Genomic DNA, 26,347 nt, shown 5'->3' on the forward strand with positions numbered 1-26,347 from the left:
TTTTTGTTCTGCGCGTAGCGGACTTCTAAGTCGAAACTTTGCAGAGCCATTAGCCATGAGGCCACACGGGCATTTGTTACAACTCCATCCCTTATACGTTGGCTGTTAAGGAACGTGGTAGGTTGGTGTTGTGTTTCTACAATGACCTTTTGGCCTCCAAGGTAGTTGGAGAAATGTTTAACTGCCCAAACTGTGGCAAGCAGAGCTTTTTCACAGTCAGAATATTTCAGCTCGGGTATAGCTAGCGTTTTACTGGCGTACGCCACTACTCTCTTATCCTGGTCGTATTTCTGATACAGACCAGCGCTTAAACAGTGAGTTGAGAAGCCCACTTCGAGGTGGAATGGTTTGTCGCAGTTAGGGTAGTTTAAACATGGTGCTGTGCACAGTTTTTCTTTTAAGGTGGACATGGCCTTTTGTTGTGGCCCAGCCCAGATAAAAGGTGTGTCCTTTTTAAGTAGTTCAGTTAGAGGTTTTGCTATGTCGGCATAGCTCTCAATGAACTGTCGAGAGTAGTTGCAGACTCCTAAGAAGCTGCGGAGCTCAGAGACGTTTGAGGGAACTTTGATGTTACTGATGCCCTGGATGCGGTTAACTTGTGGCTCGACACCACTTGGTCCTACTAGGAGACCGACGTAGTCTACTTTGGTTTTGCACCACTGACATTTTGAGAGTGATATTTTTGCACCCGCAGTGGTGAGTTGACCCAGGACATGGTCGATTTCCTGAATGTGTGCATCCAGGTTGGGGCTACGGAGGAGGATGTCATCGACGTAGATGAGGTTACCTCGTTCGCCGGCATCAGGACATGCTTTGTTCAGAAATATGTTGAATTCAGCAGGTGAGTTGGCGTAGCCAAAAGGACACCTGGTGAATGTATATTGACGGTTAGCGAACGTGAATGCCAACTTGTGTTGGTCCTCAGCGTGTACTGGAATGGTCCAGAAACCCGACGCCACGTCTAGAGTGGAGAAGTATTTGGCATTTTTAACGCGAGGAAGTTCTTGTTCAAGCTGAGTCATTGGCCATCTCGAGAGAGGGACCTGTTGGTTGAGTTTTCGATAGTCGATCGTGAGTCTCCATTTTCCATTGGGTTTCACGACCGGCCAGAGCGGTGCCGAGTAAGTGCTGTTACAAGGCCGAATGATCCCGTTTTTCAACAGGTCGTCTATTATTTCTTGTATAGGCTCCTGTGATGCTAGAGGAATCTTATACTGACGCACAAAAGTTGGCGGTGCGTCTGGTGGAGTAGGAATGCGCATTGAGTGGATTGTGGTTAACCCACAATCCGAAGAATCAAGTGAGAAAAAATCCTGATATTTGAGAAGGGTTTGGCGTAGCTTGTCGCGTTCCTCGTCATTAACGAGAGCGTTAGCTTGCGTTACCACTTCTTCGATTCGATCAGCAACATTAGGGGATGGCCCTGTTGTTACTTTTTCCTGTGCGTCGGGAGAATCTGGGGTTGATGTAACCGCCAAGACGTCAACCGTGTGAAGTGTCATTTGTTCATCATGACTAAGATCAATGCGACTGACTGAGTTCTGGTCGAGAGTCACGACCGAAAAGAGTGCGATCGCCCTTGAAGGCTTTGTGTAGACAACGTGAGTTGTCTGATGTTTTGGGTAGAGTGGAGTTGGGATTTGTCCCAGTATTGGGATGCCCAGCTCAAAGTCATGGAAGTCAGTACTGATAAGCCAGCCCAGTGGCGTGCCTTTTGGGATCAGTATGGCTTCCTCGCCGATGTTGTTGATCAGCAAGAATGTGGTCCTAGAATTTAGGCCCAAAAGAGGAGTTGCTTCCAGGGACAGTCCAAGTTCGAAGAACAATGGCGAAGGTTGAAACAGAGCTTGTGAGTGGTTAAGATTCTGTCCTGGTTGCATGCATATTTGGAGAGGGACATTCGCCGTGCGTGCTGGTATTGTGGCATGTTGGAAGTTAGCTACTTGACATACCTCTGGAATTGTCTGTCCTGACTTCAGGTTGTCTGCGTCAGGCAGATAAGAAGAATCACGCACGGGTGTTAGTGACCACAGAATGTTATTTACTGTGTCAACTTGGACTCCTAGTCTCACCAGTATATCGCCTCCTACGTACACTGAGTGTGGAAGGTCGGGAATAACCAGAAAAGTGTGAATCAACATTCTGTTATTCCATTTTAATGTGAGAGCACAAACACCCATGGCAGTGAGTGTTGTGGTTGGTGTAGGATCTAATGGGAAACGGAATGTCTTTTTCACCATCCGGAGATTGGCGTTTTCTCGTGCCAATGACTCATACAGATCCTTACTGATTGCGGATTTATCAGCCCATAAAGCTATAATCACATCATCTATCTGCGACTTTTGCAGTTCAAGACCTCCGAGCACCTGTGGACAGTACTCGTCCTGCGTGGCTGACGGTTGTAATGCACACAGGAAAGTGTCTCGTTGTGTCGCGAGCTGCGTCACCAGGTTGTCAGGGTCGGCCTGAGTGGCTGGACTGCTGTGGACAACCTCATCGTGTGTTACGGTTTCGGACGGCTCGAGTGAAGTTATCTGTTGGACAGAGTTATGCTTTTCACTTTCAAGGACATAGCAGCTAAAATCTTCATTGTACGGAAAAGTAATCGTCAGAGGTTCTCGCACTTGTGCCCACACTTTCAATCGTTTGAAATCGAGTAAAGGCTCGAAACGGTTCAGAAGATCTTTTCCGACAAGCAAAGGAATGGACTCAAGCGATGACACATACACGGGATGAATCAGAGTCATTGGTCCGATTGACAGTTGTATCAGAGATACTGCTGACAGCGTAGTGTTATTAGAGGCGTACGGGCGCACCTCCAGAGAGCAAGGTTGGAGTTTTAACTCTTTATTGCCGTGGTTTGCTGCCTTACGAAGTCTGTTAAAAAGAGATAGAGACATTAAAGTTATATCCGCGGCGGTGTCGAGGAGAGCTTCATGTCTCAGCACATCTTCCAAGGTTAATGAGATGTAAAACTTGCGTGCGACTCCCTTTTCAGAGAGGTTGCACAGAAATTGGTGTACAGGTGGTTCAACTTGTATCAGAGAGGCATCCTGGTCAGAGGAGATCTCTTTTTGATCCAGCTGTACAACCAAGACTGCGCTAGGTGGGAGAGGATCTTTTGCCTCTTCTTCTGTGCTGTTCACAGGAGTTTGTGACTCTGTTTGAGCCTGTTGTGGGTCCAGCTCAGATTCTGGAGTTGGCTCGGCTACTCGTTCTGGCTGTGAAAGGGAATCAGCTGGCAGGGCCAGGTTCTGTGTCACAGTGGTTATAGACAGAAGATCAGACTTTTTGTCAACTTTCTTTTCTTTCATTTCTTGCAACAAATGTTTAATATTGTCTATCTCATCCTGGCTGAGACCAAAGGCTTCTTTTTCCTTTTCAGATCTCATGCCTGGAGAGTCTTTGTTGCTCCTTTTGTGTGAATCATTCGATTCCTGTTGGGATAATTTGGACCATTCCGTGCGTGGATGTGTGTCCCGAGGCCTATTTTTATAGTCACCCTGATTCTCCCGAGCTGGGTATTTGGGAAACCGGTTTGGGAAGAACTTTCCTCTGTGAGGGTTAAAGGGAGGTTCGTTGTGTTCTACACGTGAGTAAGATCGCTCTTTACTGGGCCAGTGAGGTTTCGAGTAGCCGTCTCTCGGATGAGACGGTTGAGTCTGTGATGTCTTGTGACTCTCACTAGACCGCTGTGGTCGGGTGTCGTGACCAGTTGCCTTACCCCTTTGGGCTCCTTCGAGCTCCATAGGTGGGTGTTCGGCGTTCAGCGTCAGAACAGTGTTATGCTCTGGCTGTTTAGCTTGTCTGTGTTTCTGGAAACCTAAAGTGGCCCACTCACGGAGCTGCACAATTGTGGCTGTTCGCGGATTAGCCATGACCCCCAAGTGGTGACTAGTAACGGGATGGAGATTTTGGATGAAGAGAGTTTTGAAATTTATATCTTCCTCCATTCCCTTGTCGTTGCGTGAGCCAAAATAAGCGTTGAGGAGACGGTAATAGTACTGCTGAGGCAGCTCACTACGTCCCTGCTTAATCATCATGGCGGTACTTAGACCAGACTGAGACAGCTCATCTGAAAATTCCTTCTCCATCGTTTGACAGAGAAGTGCATAATCATTTTGGATGTAATCAAGCTGACGTTCGATGAATCTACTTACTTCACGGCTGGACGTGATTTTAATCAAGTAGATTTTGTCCGTAATGGATGCGTTTGGAAATCGACGCAAATAGAAGTCAATATCATTTAAGTAAGCTCGGGTGTCGTGCGGCCCCCCAGGAGTGGGTTCGAACCTTGGCACGTTGCGAGCGATTTTGTCTAATTCTCGGTCAGAAGGTCCCAACGGTGTGTGGTTTCCCAGAGCAAGGACCGACTGATCCAGTCTGGTTGGTTCTGGGGACTCACCGTGGGCTCTGAAAGGATTTGGGGTAGCTGGCCCTGTTGGGGGAAAGAACGACTCCCCCTGGGCTCCCTTATAGCTAAAACGGCCTTCCTTTTCTGGTTGAGAGGGATCATGCATTTTCAGTTTGCGTTCAGCCTCCAAGGACTGACGTAAATCTCTCTTTGCATTTATCAACTCTCCTGTTAGGCGTTCGTTTTGCTGATACGCTTCATTGATTTTGTCTTTAGCTTCGCCGAGGTGTTCCTGCAAAAGCTGTATCTGTTTTTGTTTAGCACTGAGATGCGTCTCATAGGATGCGACTTCAGTGTTCAAATCCTGCACTGTCTGCAGGGCATCGTGGAGAGGTTGTTGCGAGTCCTTATGGGCTTTATCAACCTCTTCCAGTTTAGCTTGGTTAGCCAGCAACTCTTGTTGGCACTGCTGGAGCGATTCCCCAAGCTCACCGTTTATCCCTTTTAGTTGATTCATATCTCTGTCTGATTGTTCAACCTGGGTTGTTAATTTCTCTATTTGGTCAGCAGCTTGGCTTGCTGTCCTTTCAGAGACGTCTAATTTATGTTGGAGGAATTTCTTTTCCTCCTGTAATTGCGTTATCGTTTGCGACCGAGTTTTGAGTTTTTCAGCGGCTTGCTCCACCACCTTATGTGCATGTTTGAATCGCGCGGAGAAGACGACAGCTAAGCTCCCCAATAACTTTGTTAAAGTTTTGTCTTTGGGCGTCTTCGCTTCCACTCCTGCAATAAGTTCTGACACTATTGCCCCGAGCTCGTTGGGGTCAGTGCCTGTTATTTTGTTGACATAACCTGGAATTAGCTCTTCAGTCAAATCCATCAGGGTGTTTTCCATTGCTTCGAATGGATCGTCCTGACTGGACGTGTCAGAAGTCATGTTGATTTGTCGAGAAAAGTTTTGTTAATCTATTTGTTTAGGCGTAACCGTGGTAAGCAGTTAGGCAAGTTATAGACTAAGTTTAGCGTGTCTGGAAGAAGGGAAGGAAAGTAAGAAAAAGAAAAGGAAGAAAAATAAAAAAAATAAAAATTCTTTCAATTTAAAATTAAAAAAAAATAAAAAAAAAAATAAAATAATTAAAAATTAAAATTAATGATCAAAAAAATGTTTTAAAAGTTTATCGCTTAAAATTATTTAATTCCAAATTGCTTTTGAAATTAAACTTAAAACAAAATTAAATAACAACAAGATGGAAATAATCAAACAAAAGAAAATTCAGAAAGAAGTATTCCTTAATAAAATTTATCTTACTTGATTAAGCCAAATTATTGATAAGTTCTTTCCTTCTTCCAAGTGTCGTTCCTTTTCTAATGATGTTAATTTTGGGGTTGCTGATTGGGGTGTCGCGATTTAGGAGTTGTGGATATAATCCACCGTTTTAGGTTGACTCTCTTTTAACCTTAAAAATCAGTTACTGTTGAGTTTTCTGATTTTAAATTTCCTATTTATTTAAGAATCGTTTTTCTCTTAAACCCTTAAACAAGTTATGCAAACAGTCATTGTTAGTACAGGAATTAGTTGTGAACCACGTGATTGCTTTTCAATTCAATCACTTCACCACAAGTTACAATGGCGCTGGTCAGATTTGTTAGTCAAACACCATTTCCCAGAATTCCTTCACTTTGTTGTAATTAACCAAGCTACCAGCAGATGACGCTGAGGCTCGTTCTTGCGTTATTTGCAGCGGACTTCCAGGGGAAGAGTGAGAAAGTGCTGACGTCAGATGTTGACGACTTTGGCACCTCCCACTCAGGAAGTGTCCGTGCTGTGTGGCTCTCAGCCCACAGCAAATTTTTAGCTTAGCAGACTCACGCCAAGCTTTTAAACAACATTCATGTCACAAGCAAAGAGAAACACGGCGGTTTCTAACACAGCTTTTATCAACAGCTTTGCAGAAGAGGCAGCATTTGCGAGACGTGGCAGTCTCCAACTTTCCACCTTAAGCTTTTAAGGGCTTCCAACACGTCAGCGCTCCTGCCGACGTGCTGACTCAGTTGGGCTCGTGCTTCTACGAACACCGAGTTAAAACAGACTTGCCTTTAGGCACTTCAACTCTTCAAAATTGACTATAACTACCCTCTCTTCGGGAAGTGATAATACACACGCCGTATAGACGTTACTTTCACCGGCCACGGGAGGTTTCGCCGTAGGCCTGTCAAATCTCCTGGCTGTTTGTAAACAAACCAGCTGCTGGCTATGTAGCTACACTAGCTTCAGCACGGAGTCCTGAGTTCAGCAGATATTAACCGGAATCTCGCGGATAATTATCTCTGTTTCTCAGAGTGGTTATATCAATGTTGGATACTCGCAACCATTAATCCCCACTTGGCCATATATATAATTGAGCGTTTTTTTTTTTTTAACACGCTCTTGCATGCAAAATTACTTCAGGCGGAAGCACACTCAGGCAGCGCTGACGTGTTCCGTTTCTGTGTTTTTGTAATACTTTCTTACTACAAAAACAATTCAAACAACAAGTTTATGCGTCCATAAAGTTTGTTATTCGGCTCTATATCTTTGCTTTCGTTAACTCTTAACTGCAGGAAACAAACAGTTTGTAGAACAATGCTCACACACACAGGCAGTTTTGCTAAGCGCGGCTACTTCACAAATAGCCTCGGACGGACGGCACCAAAATATATGTAGCGTTGACACGTTATTAATTAATATTTACCTCGAAAATAGTAGGGCACCACCTCTTTTATTTTAATTTGTTACGTTACAGTCCAAAGAGGAAGACTGTTTAAAATCTTGCAATCCTAGTATGTTATTTTAAGAATCAGTCTCATTCTGAGTCGTGCGTCCTATTTGGATTGGTAACCGGCTTTAGTAACTGTCTGTGACACTCTTAAGTGGCTTAACATAAACATTTATTCAACATTGCACAGGTATATAGGGGTATAAACAATTGATAAAGAGACAGAAATTAGAATTATTGGGGAAACCAAAAAAAAGGGTAATAGGGAAGAAAGGAGCAGGCCATTAACAGGGTTACCTATCAAAAATGTGACTAAATCTGGTTCATAACACGGATATTGTGCCAACAGTCTTCTGCCCGCGTAGGTCTGTTCATTCGTCGCTTCCAGAGAAAGTTTTCACTTTATCCACGGTTTCAAAAGATCTCAAACCAGCACCTTACTTTGTCGTAGAGTATCGTGGTTATTTACAAGGTGAGCGTCAGTCCTTGGAGACCACGTTTCCTTGGTTACCAGCGGCTGGGCGTCGTTGTTGGAGACCACGTTTCCTTGGTTACCAGCGGCTGGGCGTCGTTGTTGGAGACCACGTTTCCTTGGTGACCGGCTGGGTGACGTTTAGTCGGCTGTTCTTCTTGGGCCGGGCGGTGTGATTTAGCAAACACTCGCGTGTATCGGACCAGACTTTTATAAAAAAAAGGAAGTCTAAAAAAAATTGGGAATTAATAGTTACGGAGAAAAACAAGAGGTGAGCTAAGAGCAAACGATAAGACAAGAGAGAGGTCAAAAATTGTAAGCATAAGCTTAGGGGACAAAGGGAGTGGTCAAGGCTTGGAGGACCACAGGGAGGTCCCAGAGTTGCGGATTTTGAGAGTAAGCAGTAAGAGCGAGCTAAGAGGGGGAAGATGGTAGATATGAGAGAGAGAATCTCTGGTGCGCTCGGGTTTTAAACTCGAGGTCACATGTCAGCTTTCGTCCAATCAGAGTTCAGCTGGCTTTTGACCCAAGGGAAAAAAGGGGGGTTGACCATGCTGAATTCATGAGACAAAAAGGGGGGATTCTGCTCCTTTCTTATACCGTATTTAACCCATATGACAGTGATTTTAGACAATATAATGTTCTTAACAGACAATAATGTCACATAAAAGCAGGCATAAACACAAATATGAGCATGAAACACTTATTAGCATACAATACTTCATATTATCATGACAAAAATGGTAATGACAACTTTGCTTGCTGTTAATTTAGAATGATCTGCAGCTGTTTGAGTAATACCTGTGGAATTAAACCCTATTAGGTTATGCTTTGCACATAATGAGAACATTAACATCCGTAGTTGAAATTGTCCATGGTTGTTTAGGCTGATATATTGAAAAGTGTCCGTTATCCATGTCCTTTGGGGGGCACTGTGGCTCCACGAGAGGGATCCCTTTTAAATCCAATTTTCATAATTTGCTAATTGAAGAAGGTACAAGAATGGCGAATGTTTCAAAATGATCTGTAGGTTTGTCCAGTAATGATTTTCACACTTTCAGTCTACGGAAAGCGAGGTTTATAGTGGAATTTTCACTCTCTGAAAATAGGGAAGTGTGGCATTCCTTCAGGTTGGACCAGCAGGACATTTGAGGCTACATCTGCTCTCTTATCAGGAGGTGTCCTACATAATTTATTATTCGTAGCTGGTCTGGGGGAGAGAAGACTCGGAAACAAAGAACCCCATTTAGTTGGTCTCACATCTGGCTCCGTTATCTCCTTTGAGCTGATCCGTTGAGAGGGTCGTAAAGAGGGTACGTTTCTTGATGTCAAGAAAGGTTGGATCTTTATGTAAACATCTCTGTGCTCTGTCTTTCCTGAGAGCACGCTACAGCACAATCATGTTCATTTGCTTTTTTTTTTTGGCTTTTCAATGGTCTAGATTCATGTAACACTAAGATCTACCATCTGTCTGCACGCATGTTTTCATCCACGAGGCAAAGATGGATAAAAAGCCATGTGGTGGTTAACTTTTATTAAAGCTCAGGTAACTCAAGAGAAGAAGAGAGAAATTCCACAATCACACCGTATGAGACTTGAATAACAGTGAAATGTATTTAGGTGACCAGTCAACTTCTGACAAACAAGACATTTAATAGCATAACTTAGGGCTGTAGAAATTGACCTTACATGTTTTATAAAATAAGCAATACATCAAGAAAATAATTAGCAAATGAATCAATAGAAAAATCCAACTTAATAAAGTTGTTAGTGGCACGTTAAAACACAGTTTGTTATCGCGTAAGTAATGAAACCCAGAGAGGATAACATTTTACTTGTTCCTGAACTATTGTCATTGACTTCCCTGTTTTACAATTCACACCCAAAGATTTGTAAAGTGTTCACACAGTGACAAACAGCTTCTCACTTCAGAGAGCAAGGAGGTGAGCTGGTGTGTCACACAACAGTAACGAAAGTTGTTACACTCACAGGTGACCAATCCGTGGTCCACACTCTATTCATATTGCCAGTTGGTATTACTAAGTAGTACTATGAAAGTACATGGCACCGAGTAAAACAGATTGAGTGGAGTTGAATCGTAACATGCAGTGAAAAAGTATAAAGTAGAGCTGGGCATGCAGTTGTTTTTCAGGAAGGTGCATTTTGAGACAGAGGTGAGAGTTATAGCATGATGGTCTTATAAGGTTGGAAATTGTTCTCTTGCTCACAGAGCAGGAGCCTTTAGCTCCTCTAACAGCTGTAAACATGGCTGTTGTTGACTGTATCAGGTGGGAAATATGATTTTTATAGATGACTGAGGTGGAACTGGATCTTGTATTTTTTTATTTCTTGTGTTTGTTGCATTTTAATGGCGTTGCTCAAACACACATGCAGAATCTTGTACACGCATACGATATGCTGGTGGACTGCAGTTCTTCCCTGTGAAGTGTGTGTTGAGCTCCGTCTACAATAAGAATCGAAGGTTTGTGGTAGTCTGCCAGCCCGTGGCGAGGCAGTGGTCTCTGGATGATTCTCTCAATATCTAATGCTGCTTTACTCTGTTCTCCCTGATATGATGAATTATTCTGTTTGGTTTATTTTTTCTAATGAGACTGTTCTCTGTGCTCTCGGAGTGAGAACGCCTTTGCAATGTTTTAACATAATTCAGTGGTTTGTAATGAGATCTGTGCTGTCACATGATTTATGTCAATCTCTTTTTCTGGATAATTTTTTTTATTACTTAAACCGAGCAGTCAGTTTGGAGTAGGTCGGACACTTTGTGGACCCGACAGGTTGAATCGTACTAAACAAATTGTTTACAAGAGTATTAGCAGATTGTAAGCAAGCTCATAACAGAGGGACAAATGTGTGCCTCTTTGTGTTAAATATAAGCTTTATTTAAAGATTTCTTCAACTCTGTCTTTTAATTTGCATGTAAATATATATGCAGCTGTATATTTGTTATTATTGTTGTTTATATATTTGTTATTTGCACAGTTGTGCTTGTTGAGTATGTAAATGTTGAGCACAGCAATACATTTATTGAATCATGTAATTTAAAATGTTTTTCACATCATGTGTGATACCGGCATATACCGTATATTGCCATTCAGCCTAGAAATAGTTTTCATGGATGTACAATCAGGTAAAAAAATATATTTATTGTATTTTCATTTCTTAAAAAGAGCTATTTATATTCAAACTACTGCCAGCCACCCTCCAGTCTGGGGTTTGATGGAACTATGCAGTTTTTTGAGCCTCTATATGTCCATTCAACATGCACCCTGGATATTTTATGTTGAAGCCATTGTTTGACTTCTGAGGAAAACTGCAGCCACTTCACAAGTCAGCTGGTTTAACTACATCTCCGTTTAGGAGGGACTTTGCAGACTTTGAAGTTTCAAAAAGGAAAAAAGCACTTCTGATGCTCACTAATAAGCATGTTGAATCTTGTTTGTTTAATCTTCAATATCTTGTTTAAACTTAAACACAAAAACATTAACAGCGGCAGTTTATTGTCATATGGTGCAGTGACTTCCTGGAGTCTCCACCAGTTGCCTGGCAACGGGAACCCTGTACAAACTCTTCAGGCTTGCTGTGTCCACTGCTTCTGGTCTTTATGCTAATCACAGCTCGGCTGTAGCTCCACAGACACGACAAAGCTTGCAGTGACCGGAAAGTGGAACCAGGGAAACAGCCTGTTCACACTGCTGCCTCCTGGGAGGCGATACAGGTCCATTAGGACCCACACCTCCTGTCATGAACAGTTTTACCCAAATACCATAAAAGAACTAAACACTTAGTTCTCAGAGTGTGTTTTTTAAAAAGCAATGGGGCCGTGCGGTGCACTCTAAGCTTTATTGCATTTTCAATGTTTTATCCATGTTTTTATGTTGCTTTTTCAAAAAAATTTAAATCTGTGCAATGACCATAAAAGTTCTTAATCTTATTCTAGAATTAATTTCTATCAACATATTACTGCAACGTTATTTTCTCTTTAGAAAGTAACCACAGTTTTGGCCAACTCGACACGGACAGAGGACTGAGGCTGCTGCCACATGGACGTTGTTTAAGTCGCTGCCAAAATCTAAAAAATGGAGGCGGTAATGTAAAATGTATTCATCTGCATGTTTTGTCCCCGTGTACTTCACAGGTGAATCCACATTGGTGCAGATTCCTGTCAAACCGTGCAGCCAACCACCCTCCTTTCCCTCCTCTGTGACCACTCAGCCAGCCCCCAGGACTGATTTGTTTCCTCCCCCACTCACTGATGCCTCCCCTTCTGCACCAGCTAGCCGTCCTTCTACTCCATCTCCCGAACCTGACCTCGAACCACCTGCACCGTCCCACTCAAAGGAAGAGGACGAGGAGGCCCGCGAAACCTCAGAGCACAGAACTCCCAAAAACGACCTGCTGGAGATTGACCGTTTTACAATCTGTGGTAACAGAATCGACTGACCAGCGGCAGCCGCTGATGTAGCAAGAAACCACTCAGGAAAGACGGAGAGCGAAAGCTCCCCGGGCAGGGCCTCCCACCTGACAGCAGTAGAAAGCTGAGTATTTATTAAAGTCAGTGGTAAGCCAGTGTGTTATTGTGACCGAAGACTCGCAGTGTCACACAAACCTGCTGTGACACCTGAAGTTGGGAAGTTTGGCAGAGAAAACTTCAGGTGGCTGATAAACCGCGAGAGTCAGAAAGTGTGAGTGTGGCAGCCAAATCTTTGGGATGAACTGCTGTGAGTAGGTGTGTGTGTGTGTGTGTGAAAGCTCAGTATTAAGTGTAAGAGTTCTGTTGTGTGTACGTGTGAGAGAGTGTGACAGCGCACAGGCACTTCCTGTTTGAGCAGCATTGGGACCAGAAGGAGAGAAGTTTCACACAGAAGCCAGAAAAACAAACTTTGACTTTAAAGGTAACACTGAAATAGTGTTTAATTTTCCTCAAATAAAACAACCGTTGAAGTTTATTTTAAATAATTGACCATTATCAGCATATCAGTTTGGCAGACCAAGTTAATCAACAAGTTATTTAAAGTAACTGAATGGTTCAAACCTGAGGGTGGGACATTAACAGCGAAAAAACATTTTCCCTCACATTTAAACGCTGTACATTTTTTATATATATATATATATATATATATATATATATAAAAATGTGATCTAAATGTCTAAAGTACATGGATAAACACATTAAAAAAAAAAATTTGAAAAAGCATAGATTTTGTGGGGGTTTAATCAGGCATTGGGTTATTTTTAGGGTTCAAAACAGTTCTGTACAAACTGATAATATTAGAGTCACTGTTGGCTGCATCTTCAGTTCAGTTGTGGTGACTGCAGCCTATACCTCAGTGGAGCTGGTGTAAACTTTGAAGTGAAGCATTTTTTTTATTTTGCTCCAACATTATCATCATCACGAGGGTGTTGTAACCATGGCTGAAAAAATACTTTTGACTGAAAGCCTTAAGAAGAGCTTTTTGTTTACACAGCTAATAGATGAAGTCATTTGCAGTCTGCATTGCACCTCCAGCACCGTACTGACCTTTCATTAACAGACCCACAGACACTCAATCAGCTGCTTACGCAGCCAGACGTGGAGCAGAGGCCCATTTACGTGTGGAGAAACAAGCAGATTGTCTGCATATCATCTAAATTTCCTTCTTGCTTTCAGCAGGTTTTTTTTTTTAAAAATCACTTTTTATATAAATATATGAAGCGACAGATCGTAATCTGACACTCATTATTTTGTATCTGTAAAAAGCAGGTAATTGTTGGAACAGGGTTATCAATGACTGAGACACTTCCTCTGAGATATAACAAGTGTCATTTTGTTAGAAGAATGATATCTGATCTCTCATTACTTTCAAAAGTTTGCACTGATGCGCCGTAATATCTGAGTACGGTCATGTTTCACACTTATCTCAACCAGTGTGCTCATGTTTACATCTTAGGACAATAGAAGCAATATTTTAACAACAAAATGCCTTCTTTGCATGTGTGCTTTTAGACTTCTTCTGTTGACTGACCTTAAGAAGTTATCTGGAGCAAAGTTTTCTTTTTTTTGAGGTGATAAATTATAAAATGTGAAGAGCATTTATGTCATCAAGCTTTCGTTTGTATGTAAGTGACTGTAAGAATGATTCAATTATTCCAAACTTTATCATAGATTTATGATTGAAAGCCATTTAAAGTGTTTTATTTGCCATCAAAATTGAATCGGTTTTGTTAATGTGATATAAATAACTTCACATTCAGTTAATGGTCCCATATCAAATGGCATCTTCACAAAGGTCATTTGTAGAGTTATACGATTACATTACTCAAGCTGCATTTACTGAAGAATGGTCCGCTCGTAAAACTGAAATAACTTCTGTGGTGTTCAGTTTATGCATCAGTCAATTTATTTGGGAGCCTAAAATGGTACTTTACACAGTAATATATTTATTATTGCTTAGGAAAAACTGTTTAATCTTAAACGAAGGACGATGTATGTAGTGTTTACACATTTAACCTTCTATTTGATTCTATTTTGAAGAGAGGTTCTTTATATTGTTCATTGCCATTGTAATAAGGAAGATGGTTCTATTTTTGGAGTTGAAAGTTGTGATAATATTTTTTTTTCTCATAAAAACGGACTCCTGAGTCTACCGTGTGGTTCTGTCAGATGTCTCCTCTCCACTGTCTAGCTGAGAATGGTTGGGTTTGTTCGATTTGAAGCAGCCGAACCAAAACTCAGCTGAGCTGATGGAGACGAGCTTTCTCATGTCCACAACACTGCCTGCTTTGTTTCATCAGTTTGGTATTGTTTTAAATTGTGCCTTTGGAATAATAAAAGTTTATTTCTTAGATGTGTTCAAATGTTTCACAGTAACTACCTGCAACAAATTTATTTTGCACAACTTGAAAGATATCTGTAATTTTGTCAAACTCTGTTTTCTCTGTTTAGAAGGTGAATTACTTTCTAAAAACATCTCGCACTTTGTCCCATTTGGCATTAGTTAAACCTCCAATTTGTATGAAAATGTCGCATTTTCAGCCGCATCAGGAGCTCGTTTATTTTGCTTTTACTGTGATATTATAGTTAATTAATCAGTAAGTGCCTTTAGGTCTAGTCCAAAGGATAATTTTATGTTCTAAACCACTGGAAAAATAGAAAAGTGTAAGCAAAGTGCTACCTTTTGCCTGTAAAGCGTCACCTGCTGATACTTCAACCCTTGTCAAGTGGACAAAAACCCCTTTTCATACATGAGAATAGATGTGAAATGAACTCTTAATTGTGCAGAAACATAACATGTTTTGTTGCAGATGTCCAACATTTGAGATGTCTTTTTCTTCATCACAGGTTTCACATTTCTGTCACAAAAAGGATCTAAATTTACAAGCGTATAAAACTCTGCGTCCTCACGTGGATCTTAAATGTGATCAAGACTTGACATGTTGCTGACTTCATATTTTAAAGATGATGTACGGGTTATTTGCACCCATGCTGTATCACCTGCTCAATGAAATGTGCTTGTCAGCGTAATACTCAACGGATCAAACTGAAGAAAACGACAGAATAGAGATGAAAGCTGTGGTGTGAAGAGCACGGTCAGTATGATAACAGCGGAGTGAAATCGATGTGAATTGGAGATCAAAAGTAGAGAATCTTTCCCGTTTCATTTCATGTTAGTTTTATACAAATTATTTATAAAGGTTATTCAAGCAGTTTAACATTTGATTGGAATTTCAATGTACAAAGCCGAGTATTAAACCTCTTCCTGCTTGTGAAACATTTATTAAAAAAAAGGGCCGACTTCTCACAAGCCAAAAGAAGATTTTTTTTCTTTCTTTTTTTTTCTTGCGCTTACTTTTTCTAGGCAGATGTTTACACCACCACTGACCCATGCAGAGATGCACAATACCTGTTTGGGAGTGGAGGTCAGGCAGAGTAAATCTGCAGCAGACATTCTCAGAGGTATAAGCTCCTTATACAAATCAGAGCGGAGACGAGCTTCATCCCTTTCACAGCTATCAGTAAGTTCTCTAAAGAAAGAACGACGGCTGTAGTAGTGCTTGGACAGAGTTCAGCACAGCAGTCATGATGGGAAATCTGGCACAGCTTCACCGAGGACATTTCTGGTATTAGAGAGGTCGAACTCTATAATCCACATACAGAAAATGACCACAGATGTTTTGATTTTTATATTTTTACAACTACTCATAGCTCCTCATATGTATCATGTGTCTGTGCGACTGAAAGTCCCATCTGCCCCTCAGCAGGTCTAATGATCGTGTGATATGGGTGAAGAAAGGTGCTCACAATCAGCAATCGCAATCAAAGGTTTCTAAACAGAGCCCCCTGTCTCCAGGAGCCTGGGCCCCATGTGCTCCAGATAGAGGACAAGGATGTTATTGTGCTAAAACACACCAGCAGAGCCCACCTGATCGCTACTTCGCCAATCACATCGCCCCTCTGGGCTGCAGCAGGTATCCTCTGTCTACCCTCAGAGTGGAATAGAAGTTGAGGGTGGGGAGGATGGAGTGGACAGCTTAGCAGGTCGGGACACAAAATGTATTAAAAACTTATTTAGATCAAATTGATCACGATAAAATATATAGGCAATATTTTCCTTCAATATCTGTTGTAGTTAAACTTATGTAGCTATGATTAAGATCCTAAATCTCTCCTTATAATCTTAAGTGCACAGCAGCCAACGAAGATTCAAAATCTGTTCCCCTTTAATACCCTGTGCTCATAAAATTTAAGTAATAATTTTAAATGCTATGAACAGTTTTCTAGATTGATCAACTTCTAGATTAAAGGATAAAATGTCACGAAAATTGTGAAATAATAAAGAGAAACACATCAGTTTCTCACAGGCCAAAGTGTCAGATCTGAAAATATTTCATTCTTATACAGTAAAATACTTAATGTGAGAACCTGTAACTGTTCCAACTTTTTGTTTTAAAAATGACAACAAACCGATCCTAATCACTCAAACAATTATTATTATTTACTCATACTTGACTAAAACTTATTACAAGTGCTGTAAACTGTGACTTTTTAGTCTCCAACAATATGGATCAAAACCACATTCTTCCCGTTTGAATGCACAATACAATATTTTTTTATAATAATTCTCATACTTACAACCAAATACTTAAGGATGTAATATTTGGATCTGATCCCAAAATATTACCTTAAAATGAAAAACACTCAGCTAATGAACATGTCTGTAAATGCAGAGTAAATAAAGGTGCTGCAGCGGTCCAACATCTACCGTGTATCCTCCTGTCCCGGCAGGAGGAGCGCTTCTCCCATCATCTGTCTTCCCTGTACATAAGCGTCGGCAGCGCGCACCCCCGCCCGCTCCCGTGACTCAGCGCATCCTCGTGAGCGCAGATGCTGGACTGGAAGCGGCAGGCGAGCTCCTCTCGGTGGGAGTGAACGCATCGAGGACTGGAGACAGGGGAGGAGATCACCCGGTTCGCGTCCTCAGGGAGCCTCAGACTGCGGGGAAGGATGCTCAGAACGAGTCGGTCCGCGGGCAGCAACACTTAAAAAGCTGCGGACCTGTTTGCTGGAAACACTTTTATATTTCTTCTCGACCCCTCCCCTCTTTATCTCCCATCTCCTTTGATAAGAAACACAACAGTTCAGTTTCTGTTTGCCCTTTGAGCATCTAGACGCGGCTTAACAACAGGTCTGAGTTTCCTTTGGAGACGATGTGGAGAACCGGAACCCTGCTGCTGCTGCTGTCGCTGCTTTCGGCGTCCGGCGAACTCCAGCAAGAAACGGAGCAGCGGAGACTCCCACCCCCGGGAAAGTTGGATTTTGGCTATGTGCCTGCGGGAGTTTACGAGACACTGGCCCATTATGAACCGGGACCCATCGGGATTCTGTTCCACTTGGTGCACGCTTTTCTGCACGCGGTGCAACCCAACGCTTTCCCACACGGTAAGGCATCCTCGCCCGGTTTATCAGGAGGGCTTAACAGATAGTCTGCATGAAATCCCCGCGGACTGGGGCAGCAGAAACGGAACATTTAATGGGATCCAGTGGTCAATAGTTACTTTTAACAGAATTAACCCGTGGTGACATATTTTTATGAGTTGTGGTTGATCCCAGAATGATGAATTTGCCACTGAAATCTCTGAGAGTTGAACGCTGTTTGGTTTGTGGAATATCTCGATCATCAGATCAGTTGTATCATATTCAAATGTTGTATTTCAAAGACCAACACTGTGCAAACAGGCGTTTTGATCAGTTTGTGGATAAATGTTAGCGCCTGTTTGAGCGGATGCCTTCAGCATTTGCATGGAGACGTGTCCACCTGCGGATTTGTAGCCCATTTGCGCGTCACATCCATCCGCGCCACGCGCGCCACGCCATGCGCGTCTCGTTTTGCGCTCAGAGCAGTGCACTTGGAGGAGGTGTTTACGCCTGCAGCGCACTTTGTGTCAGGATGATTACAGTTAACGCACCTCTTGCTGTCAACATCACGTGGCCATTGGTCTTTTTTTCCACATGTTTAAGCATGCATGATTAATTTGTTGGACCTACCCAGAAACCCTCTCCCAGCGTGGCTCTACTTTAAGACCCAAATGTTTCTCATATCCAGTGCGCGTGTTTAAGTGGGTTTCAGACCCTAAGGTTTGTCTGGCCTTTATGCGTCACTGTCTGTATCCATACTCCATCGGAACATTTTGCAGATTAGTAGCTCTGCGAGTCACCTTGTTAATTGACTAATCCCATAAGTCCCTGCGCCATATGTTGTTGGCCTTTTAGTTTCCAGTTTGCCACCAGCCTGTAGGGCTCTTGGCGTAATTCCGTGGAGGAGACAGACCGCTGTCCAATGAAATTCAGTTCATTCATGGGTGCACCCATTAAGTGATGCAGGGCGGATGATAGGGGGTCACGTGGCAGCCTGTTTGCTCATAAATAACAGTTAATCAGACAAATGCTCTTAGCCCCCAGGGGAGTACGTTTATATTTTGGGGCTCAACAGATCCAGGAAGCAAAGATCTTGTTCTTTATTAACAGAAGCAACGCATGCATCTTTTTAAATCCATTTCAATCCCACCGTCTGTCTGTGCTGTTTTGATGAATAGAAGCCGGTTTGCTATCTTGTCATTTCATCAACAAGAAGTCTGTCTGTGTGATGTGTTGGAGCACTTAAGTGTGAGTCGGATAAGAATGCATTGGATAAGTCAGGAAGAAGATCTGCCCATGTATTGGTTTCCACTCCAGTGGTTTGTGACCGGAGGTGGTGCAGATGTCACAGTGGAGCTCTGTTTAGCATGGCTGGATGTGGATGTTTCTGCCCTTCATCCTGTGCTAAGCCAGCAGACAGTGAAAGAACAAATCCCTGAATCCTCCATCAGACAACTAAAAAAAGTTAAATTATGTTCTTCTCTTTGTCTGTGTTCAAATTGCAGCTCATTTAAAGGGACAGTTCTCCCAAAACTCCATTCTAAATGTCCTTTGTAGGCAAAACTCATTTATTTTTTAAGCAGTGAGAAAAGACCTCACGCTAAATAGTTACTGTTCTGTTAGATTATCACTATGAAAAAAACTGACCTTCAGCCCAAGTTTGCCAACAGTAACAAACGATAGTACCAGTATTATCGTTTCTGATCAATCGATGGACAATTGTTTATTAATTATCTCACAATCTCTCAGCCTGCAAAGAGTGATCAGACACTTGGTTTAGATGTTTACATCATCGTGGCTTCTTTTTGGGTACATTTCAGGCTCTGAGCTACATGAATAATTATGACCAAACCATCTATGAAGTTATACATGACAACACTATCAAACGGAATCGTGGAGTCACTGCACTAAGTTTACAGTTTCAGTCTGAATTACACTCTAACAGATATTTTTAAGGGGAAGGATTTAGAGTTCCCCGAACAAATCGCTGTCGAATAATGTTTCCGCATTAACTTAAATATAAGTCACAGCAGATGTGTAACTATGAAAACATACATGTTGGTAAAAGTTAAGTGGAGCATAACATCTTATTTCTCCATCTGTCATTTAGGATCCATCCCTTTGAGGCAACAGCATTAGTCCCACTCATGGTTATTGGTTAATCGTCAGTGCTCCCGCAGCGCTCATTGGACCAAGTTAATTTAAACCAAGAGACCTTTTTTCATATCACAAGGCCAGATGAATCTGACTAATCAGTGGAACAGACAGATTTGAATGTCTGGATGCAGGGAAATTTCACGCAGCACCCAGATTCACATTTCTGAACCAAAGCATGGTTTGAACCTCAACCTCAGTTTGTGTGTAATTATCCTCTACACATGCTTTACAAAGACAGCATGACATTTACATTGTTGGAACATCTTTTTTTAATCTCATAAATGTTTGCTTCAGTCAACCGACATGTTCATCAAACTCTGTGAGCTCGTAGGAGGTGTTATTAACAAAGAAAAAACAAATGTCTATCATGACACCCACAGAAAGCAAATGAACAGTGACATAAATTCCGTTACATTTCTCTGTTGGCCTTTCCCGACACCCACCCACTCACTCACCAACATATAACCGCTACATGCCAGTCCACCTTGTGAGCAGGCAGTTGTACACGAACAGAGGCTCATTCTCCATAAACAAATATGTAACATTCCTGCTTTCCTGCTTTCTGTCTTTGAACACGATATGGCATTAACAGGATGGGCTGTGGTTTTGTGTGATACTCGACACCTTGTGCAGAAAAGGAAGGAGACTCATTGCAGAGAAACAGATTCAGAGCTCCATAAAGGTGGAAAAAAAGATGAAATAAAATGAAAATACATGAATGTGACAAAACACTGCACCATGTTATATATTTTCTTTAAAAAGAGAGTTTGACTCTAAAGTAAACCGACTTCAGCTTATGGCAAATAAACTGTAACTCTACAGCAACTTTAAAGACTTACTGATCCCTGTTGGTCATGTTTTAACAATATACTGTCTGAGAAAATCGGAGATTTATAAAAAACATTGTTAATAAATGTCAAGACTGCAGACTCAGATGCTCCCTCGCACTGGTTGGCATGAATTTTTAGTCACTTCAGCCCCTTGAAGACTTTACTTTAATATGTTTGTGCACCATTAAAGTTGCCATGGTTTTAAACTGCGTTTTCAATCCAGAGTCATAGCAGAACTTGGACAATGCTTTTCTGTAGCTTGTATCTTATAAATCAAATTTAATAAGCCTTTGACTCAGTTCTTCATACCTTAAAGTAAATCTTTCTGTAAGTCCGCGATCGCTTGAGAATAGAGGCACATTAAAGCTCCTTCTGTATCATTTCATGCCTCAGGGTGAGAAGGCCTGTAGAGACGATGCCAGTCGCCATTTTGCGGCAGATCCCTGTTGGATACTGTTTTCTCATTAGTGTCTGTTCTCCTTCTTCTTCTTCTCGAGAAAACCGGTTTATATGAAGTTCAGAGAGGACTGTGGAAAACCTGGTGCTATGTTGTGGAAAGTTGCAGGTAAACCTATCAGTTATCAGCAGAGTGATATTTGGTTCACCTTGTTGTCTTTGTTTGCCACTGCACTCTTGTCATCTGATGTAAAAGCAAAGTGGTATGAGGTGGATTTATGCAGCTCAGGTTTTAGTGTTTAACACCAGGTTTGCTATTTAACACTCAAAAAGGAGTCCAGGTGTTTTTTTTTTTTCTCCAACTCAAAGCCATAGAGCGACTCAGTGAAATGAAGGACACACAGACATGAAAGAACCTGAAGCAGAGCACTTCAAAGATTTCTAACCAGGGACAAAAACGAGATCCAAGCGCTTTGTGAGGAGCATCAGAGATTTATTCAGATTAGAAAGCATTTATTTTATGTCTTTCATGTCCTGAGGAAGCGATATCTATAAAGGAGAGTCTGTAGGAGCCTAAATGCTGACAAATTTGACCTATGCTGGAAAATGCGTTGTAATTTTACTCCACCTTTGTCCTTTAATTACAAATGTTTTTATGTTCTCTCCCTTTCTGGGGTCTTTGGTTACCTCCTTGTCAAGTCTGGAATTAGTAATCTCACTACATATTAGTACAAACCTTTAAGATAATATATAAATATCAAAGGAATAACACAGTAAGTTGTAGTAGTATCTCTTTAGGTGTGAACCATGAAAGAAACATTACAAAAGGAAACAGTTTATGCAGAAGAAAGAAGATATCACAGCTGTAGCAAGGTTGCAGTGGTTTAGTTCAGCCCCTTTTTGATATGCTCTTTCTTCACATTAATCTGGTGGCAACAGAATGCGTCAGTCTGCTGATGCTGTTCTGTAACAATTTGCTGCAGATACTAAACAAGGTTGAATCTGGTAAAATGTAACACTAACTTTCAACCCCAAACTGAATTGCTGCAGTCACAATAACAGGTGGGTGCTAACTTGACACATGATCTGCCTCCCAAAGGAGTCCTTGAGATTATGCTGATAGCTGTATAAATAAAAGGGTTCTTCAAACTTTCCTACTCAAGTTTTTTTCTTGTCTTTTTTCCCCCAAAGTGCATTAGACAGAATAACAAGAAAACACACATACACAACAGACAGAAGCCCCTTTCACACTGCCGCTTCATTGCGGGACAGTTTCACCTTTGTTTCACCTTGCAGTTCACTTTGTAAAGCACAGAGATAGAATGGGGAGTCAAAGACAATGCACCCCTGAGCCAACAACGGAAATGATCACAAGCAGTGTGTGTGTGTTCTGCAGTTATGGCAGAATTCATTGCTCTGAACACAAACTATTTAGTCACACCCTGACTCTGCGACAGCAGCCACTTATACAAAACCACACGGGTACGTCTTTATTTGATCAGGAAAGGCGGCACATTGGAAGAGTCTTCTTTGTGCCAAAGTGGCATAATTTGTTTGTGAAAATGGGCAGAGATGAATGGGAAGAAGGCATCCCCCAGCTTAGGAGTTGGCTAATGTTTTTCTTGAGCTGATCGCAACTACGCTCATTAAGTGACATTAAGCCCGCGTTGGTATGAAGCAAATCAGAGTTCTTTCTAACTGAGACGGTTCGTCAAACTACTAGAAAAATGATTATCATATGCTCCCATCCATCACTGGTATGTTCAACACAACATGAGAAGCAACAATAAGAATTGTCATAGTAATGTGGTTTCTGAATTCCCTTCCAGCACATGAACTAAGAAGAACCCAACATCATTACAACCTTTAAGTTCAAGAATATCTCATTTAGTGAGGAGTTCAGATCTTAGTTGAGCTCTACATCACACTCATAATTCTGAGTATTGTTGTCGAGATTCCTCGTTTTTCTCCATCTGACCTCAAATCCTGCTTCATTTGCTGTATCTCCCAAGTGGGAAGTTGGAACTCAGTTGCTCTTGCTTATTGCTTCACTATTAGGAGCAAATGTTCAGTTATATAGTTCACTTTTCTTATGAAAGAAATGAGCTAATAATGCTCTACCAGAACGAGAAAATCAGATTTTTAATAGGTGTTTAATTTTTCCAAGCCAAAGATTTGAATTGAATGCAGTACAATAATATAACCTGCCATAACAGCAATAAACTTGGTCATTTTGGTGAGAAGTGCACATAACCAACAGATCTTAATGTTCAATTCAATTCAATTCAGTTTTATTTATATAGCGCCAAATACAACAAATGTCATCTCAAGGCACCTAAATAGTATAGTCCAATTCAAACCAATTGGAATTCTATTCATTGTAATCATAATTATTTACAAAATAATCCAATTCATTCATATAGAGCCAATTCAAAAATAATTTCCTAGCTAAGGAAACCAACAGATTGCACCAAAACTTGTCTTCAGTCCAATCTCCCATCCTGAGCGTGCCTGAGGCGACTGTGGAAAGGAACGACTCCCCTGTGTTAGCCTCTAAAAACCTAAAGCACAGACGAATGAATCCACAGTGAAGCACAGTATTTACGGAGTGTTTACGGAGCTGATGAGGAGGAATTACTATGCAAGTTTGACAGGTGTATAAACCTGCTGGCACCACAGAACCTGGTTATTCACAACAAGAGAAATCAGTACCAGCTGTTTGTGGCCAAGCTGCACATGAGAGAAATATATGGTGTGTGTCAGACTGAGCTCAGTTTGCTGTGTGAGCTTCCATTATTATTCTAGACTGTCATATGATAATAATTTGCTTCAAAAGTTGTTAAGTACTACCAGTGTATAAAGAAGCAGACCCTGTAGAAGACAGGGGTGGGGTGGAGTGAGTGGGTCAGTGGTATTCAAAAGTTAAAACCAAAGCATATCACAGGCTTTTCATTCATTTTCAACTTATGCAAAGGAGCACAATGATATAATATATATGATTTAATATAAATATGACCCGCATGTCGGCTGAAGAGACTGATGAAGCCATACATGTTCCCTATTACAAAAGCTGATCATTATAGCTTATTAAACTAAACAAAGGCCAAATTAGAAGCATAACAAATCACTTGTGGTGGATTAGACTGCATTCAGAAGCTTTTAGCCTTTCACAGCCGAAGTGGAAATGTCAGGGCTTGACATGATTCAGCAGAACATTTATTAAAATGAAAATATTGAGACTGTGAGAAAATTGAATCTAAAAACTCAGATTTAAGTCCATCCTGATTAATCTAAATATGAACATTTTGAGGCTGTTTGGTTCCCAGTAAGAGCCCTTACGCCTCACATGCAGATTGTCAGGATTTCTATTTAGTTTTCTACATGTGTTGTGACCTTGAAAGCAGCAGAGGCTGTTCACTCTCCAGGTTTTGATTTGGCTGAACCAAAAAGCAAAAATAAAAGCCTGAGCTAGATAATGAATTGCATGTGCTCTCAGGTTGTTCGTAACTCAAGAGGATGACTGTGTGATGCTGCAGGCGTTATCAGACGACACTGAACTGCTAAAGTGATTAAAGAGAGTGTCCTTCAACTTGAAGGTTGGGGCTTGAGTCCCTGGACAGCAAACATGTGCTCTGCTGAAGTGTCCTTGAGCAAATGAGTGAGTGCGTGAGTGCTGGTCTGCTGCTGACCTCAGCACGATAACGTCACTTTGGAGGAGGCTGACTCTTTCCGTGGGTGTATCGAGTCAGTATTTTTCCTCATTTTCCAGCCAGTTGAACATTTTCTTAATTAGAGATTTCCTCAGCAGGAGGAACATCTGTGAAGATTATCATTAGATGCTTTGATGATGCTCCAAAAAGGCTTATATTTACAGTCACAATGTTCGTCATATCTGAATAATCATTCATAACACCAAATCTGAGGACACGCCATTACCCTATAGCACCATGTGTGTTTTATTTTGATCATTTTGCGGCCATTAGATCAATCAATTTTTTTTTTTTTGTCATGTTGGAACATAAAGACCAGAACAGCTTCACCAGCTTTTCCTTTCTTGTGTGCGTCTCACACTGAACCAGACTTTCATGGAGCTCAGCTGCTTGAAAAGCACGAGACTTAAAAGTTCTACAACTATGTGGGTTTTCTTTCTTTCTTTTTTTTTTTGTATTTGTGTGTCCAGTAGAGTGATGTGAACAACTGCTGCAGGGCAAAAAAAAACCAACAACACACACACACACACACACACACACACACACACACACACACACACACACACACACACACACACACACACACACACACACACAGAGTATAACTGTTGTTTCGGGAGGGACTTGACAGCTCTGAAGTTATGATGGTAACACAGAACCAAACCACTGACAAGACCACTAGTGCTCAGTTTCACTGACTTCAGTCTCCCTGAAAATGGAAGAGTCGCTCCTGTAGTTTGTTTTAAAAAAAAACTGAGCAGTAACCACAAGACACAGACACGGAAAAGTAATCATTTGTAACTTGTTTTATTTATTAAACATATTCGTTATCCCTTCCTGGCTAATAACCCTGAGTTTTTCTGGAGTCATGTGCAGAGCAGCTTGACCAACACAGATAAATTCAGAGAAGTCTGACCATAGCTGAGAGCTGCCTATCAGTAAAATGGCAGTGATTGATCACCGAGTTGGGCGGGGTAGAGGAGACTGATCGTGCTTTAAAGATCTTTCTGAACATGTTTAGAATATAATCGGATGATCTTAGTAGTCGTTAGATGAGATATAGGATTTATATCTCAGTAAATGCATATTTCATCATTTTTGCTGTAACTTGCAGGCTAAAATATGACAAACACTAGTTGACACAAATAGTGAACATTCTGTAATTAATAGTCAAGACCTGATGGGTTTGTGTAGCATTGAAATATTTCTAAAAGTATTGTAGAAATATTATATTGTAGCTTTTGTGGTGTGGTGTTGCTGCTCTCCAGTACTCTGTGAGCAGGGATCGGTTGTGTGGATGTAAGGAGCACACTCCAAATGTTTAATTTTTCACAGCTTCCATCTGGTTACTAACGAAGATTAAACGGGATTGTGTTAACATTAGAAGCATGACCGGACTGTTAATACAATATCATGTCACTTTCAAACCGTCTTACCACAGAAAACATTATTTTTTGGGTGTAATTTATAAGTGAACCATATTTGTTGACAATATAAAACGTGTATTTCATTAAAAAATAACCTTTATATAAAATAAACTGAAAGTGATTTTGCAACATCTCCTTGCTTAGTCACCCTGTAGTAGGATCTGCATGACAGAAAGTGATGTAAATGGTTCCTCTGCGGTGTTGTTGTGCCGTCACTCGCTGTCATGTCATTGCGCTGACAGTGATGGCCGTTGGCAGAGGGACGCTTTAGGACACACAGTCTTATTCGCCTGCAACATAATGCCAGCTGATTACCAGAGGCACCGGCTCACTGA

General features: G+C 41.4%; 2 protein-coding genes across 14 annotated transcripts in view; both read left to right on the forward strand.

Moving 5' to 3' along the window:
• Nucleotides 1-14,422, forward strand: part of tapt1a (transmembrane anterior posterior transformation 1a) — a 39,057-nt gene extending 24,635 nt beyond the window's left edge. For both annotated transcript variants that reach the window (XM_075481909.1, XM_075481910.1), the window contains one exon: nucleotides 11,736-14,422. In XM_075481909.1, coding sequence (XP_075338024.1) covers nucleotides 11,736-12,040 — 305 coding nt within the window. In that variant the 3' untranslated portion in view covers nucleotides 12,041-14,422. The remainder of the gene's footprint in view (nucleotides 1-11,735) is intronic.
• Nucleotides 14,423-16,956: 2,534 nt separating this feature from the next.
• The window catches only part of prom1a (prominin 1a), an 81,636-nt gene continuing 72,245 nt past the window's right edge, over nucleotides 16,957-26,347 (forward strand). For all 12 annotated transcript variants that reach the window (XM_075481922.1, XM_075481918.1, XM_075481912.1 and 9 more), the window contains exon 1: nucleotides 16,957-17,516. In XM_075481922.1, coding sequence (XP_075338037.1) covers nucleotides 17,285-17,516 — 232 coding nt within the window. In that variant the 5' untranslated portion in view covers nucleotides 16,957-17,284. The remainder of the gene's footprint in view (nucleotides 17,517-26,347) is intronic.

Source organism: Odontesthes bonariensis, chromosome 13, assembly GCF_027942865.1.
Source record: "Odontesthes bonariensis isolate fOdoBon6 chromosome 13, fOdoBon6.hap1, whole genome shotgun sequence".
NCBI classification, from domain to species: Eukaryota; Metazoa; Chordata; class Actinopteri; order Atheriniformes; family Atherinopsidae; genus Odontesthes; species Odontesthes bonariensis.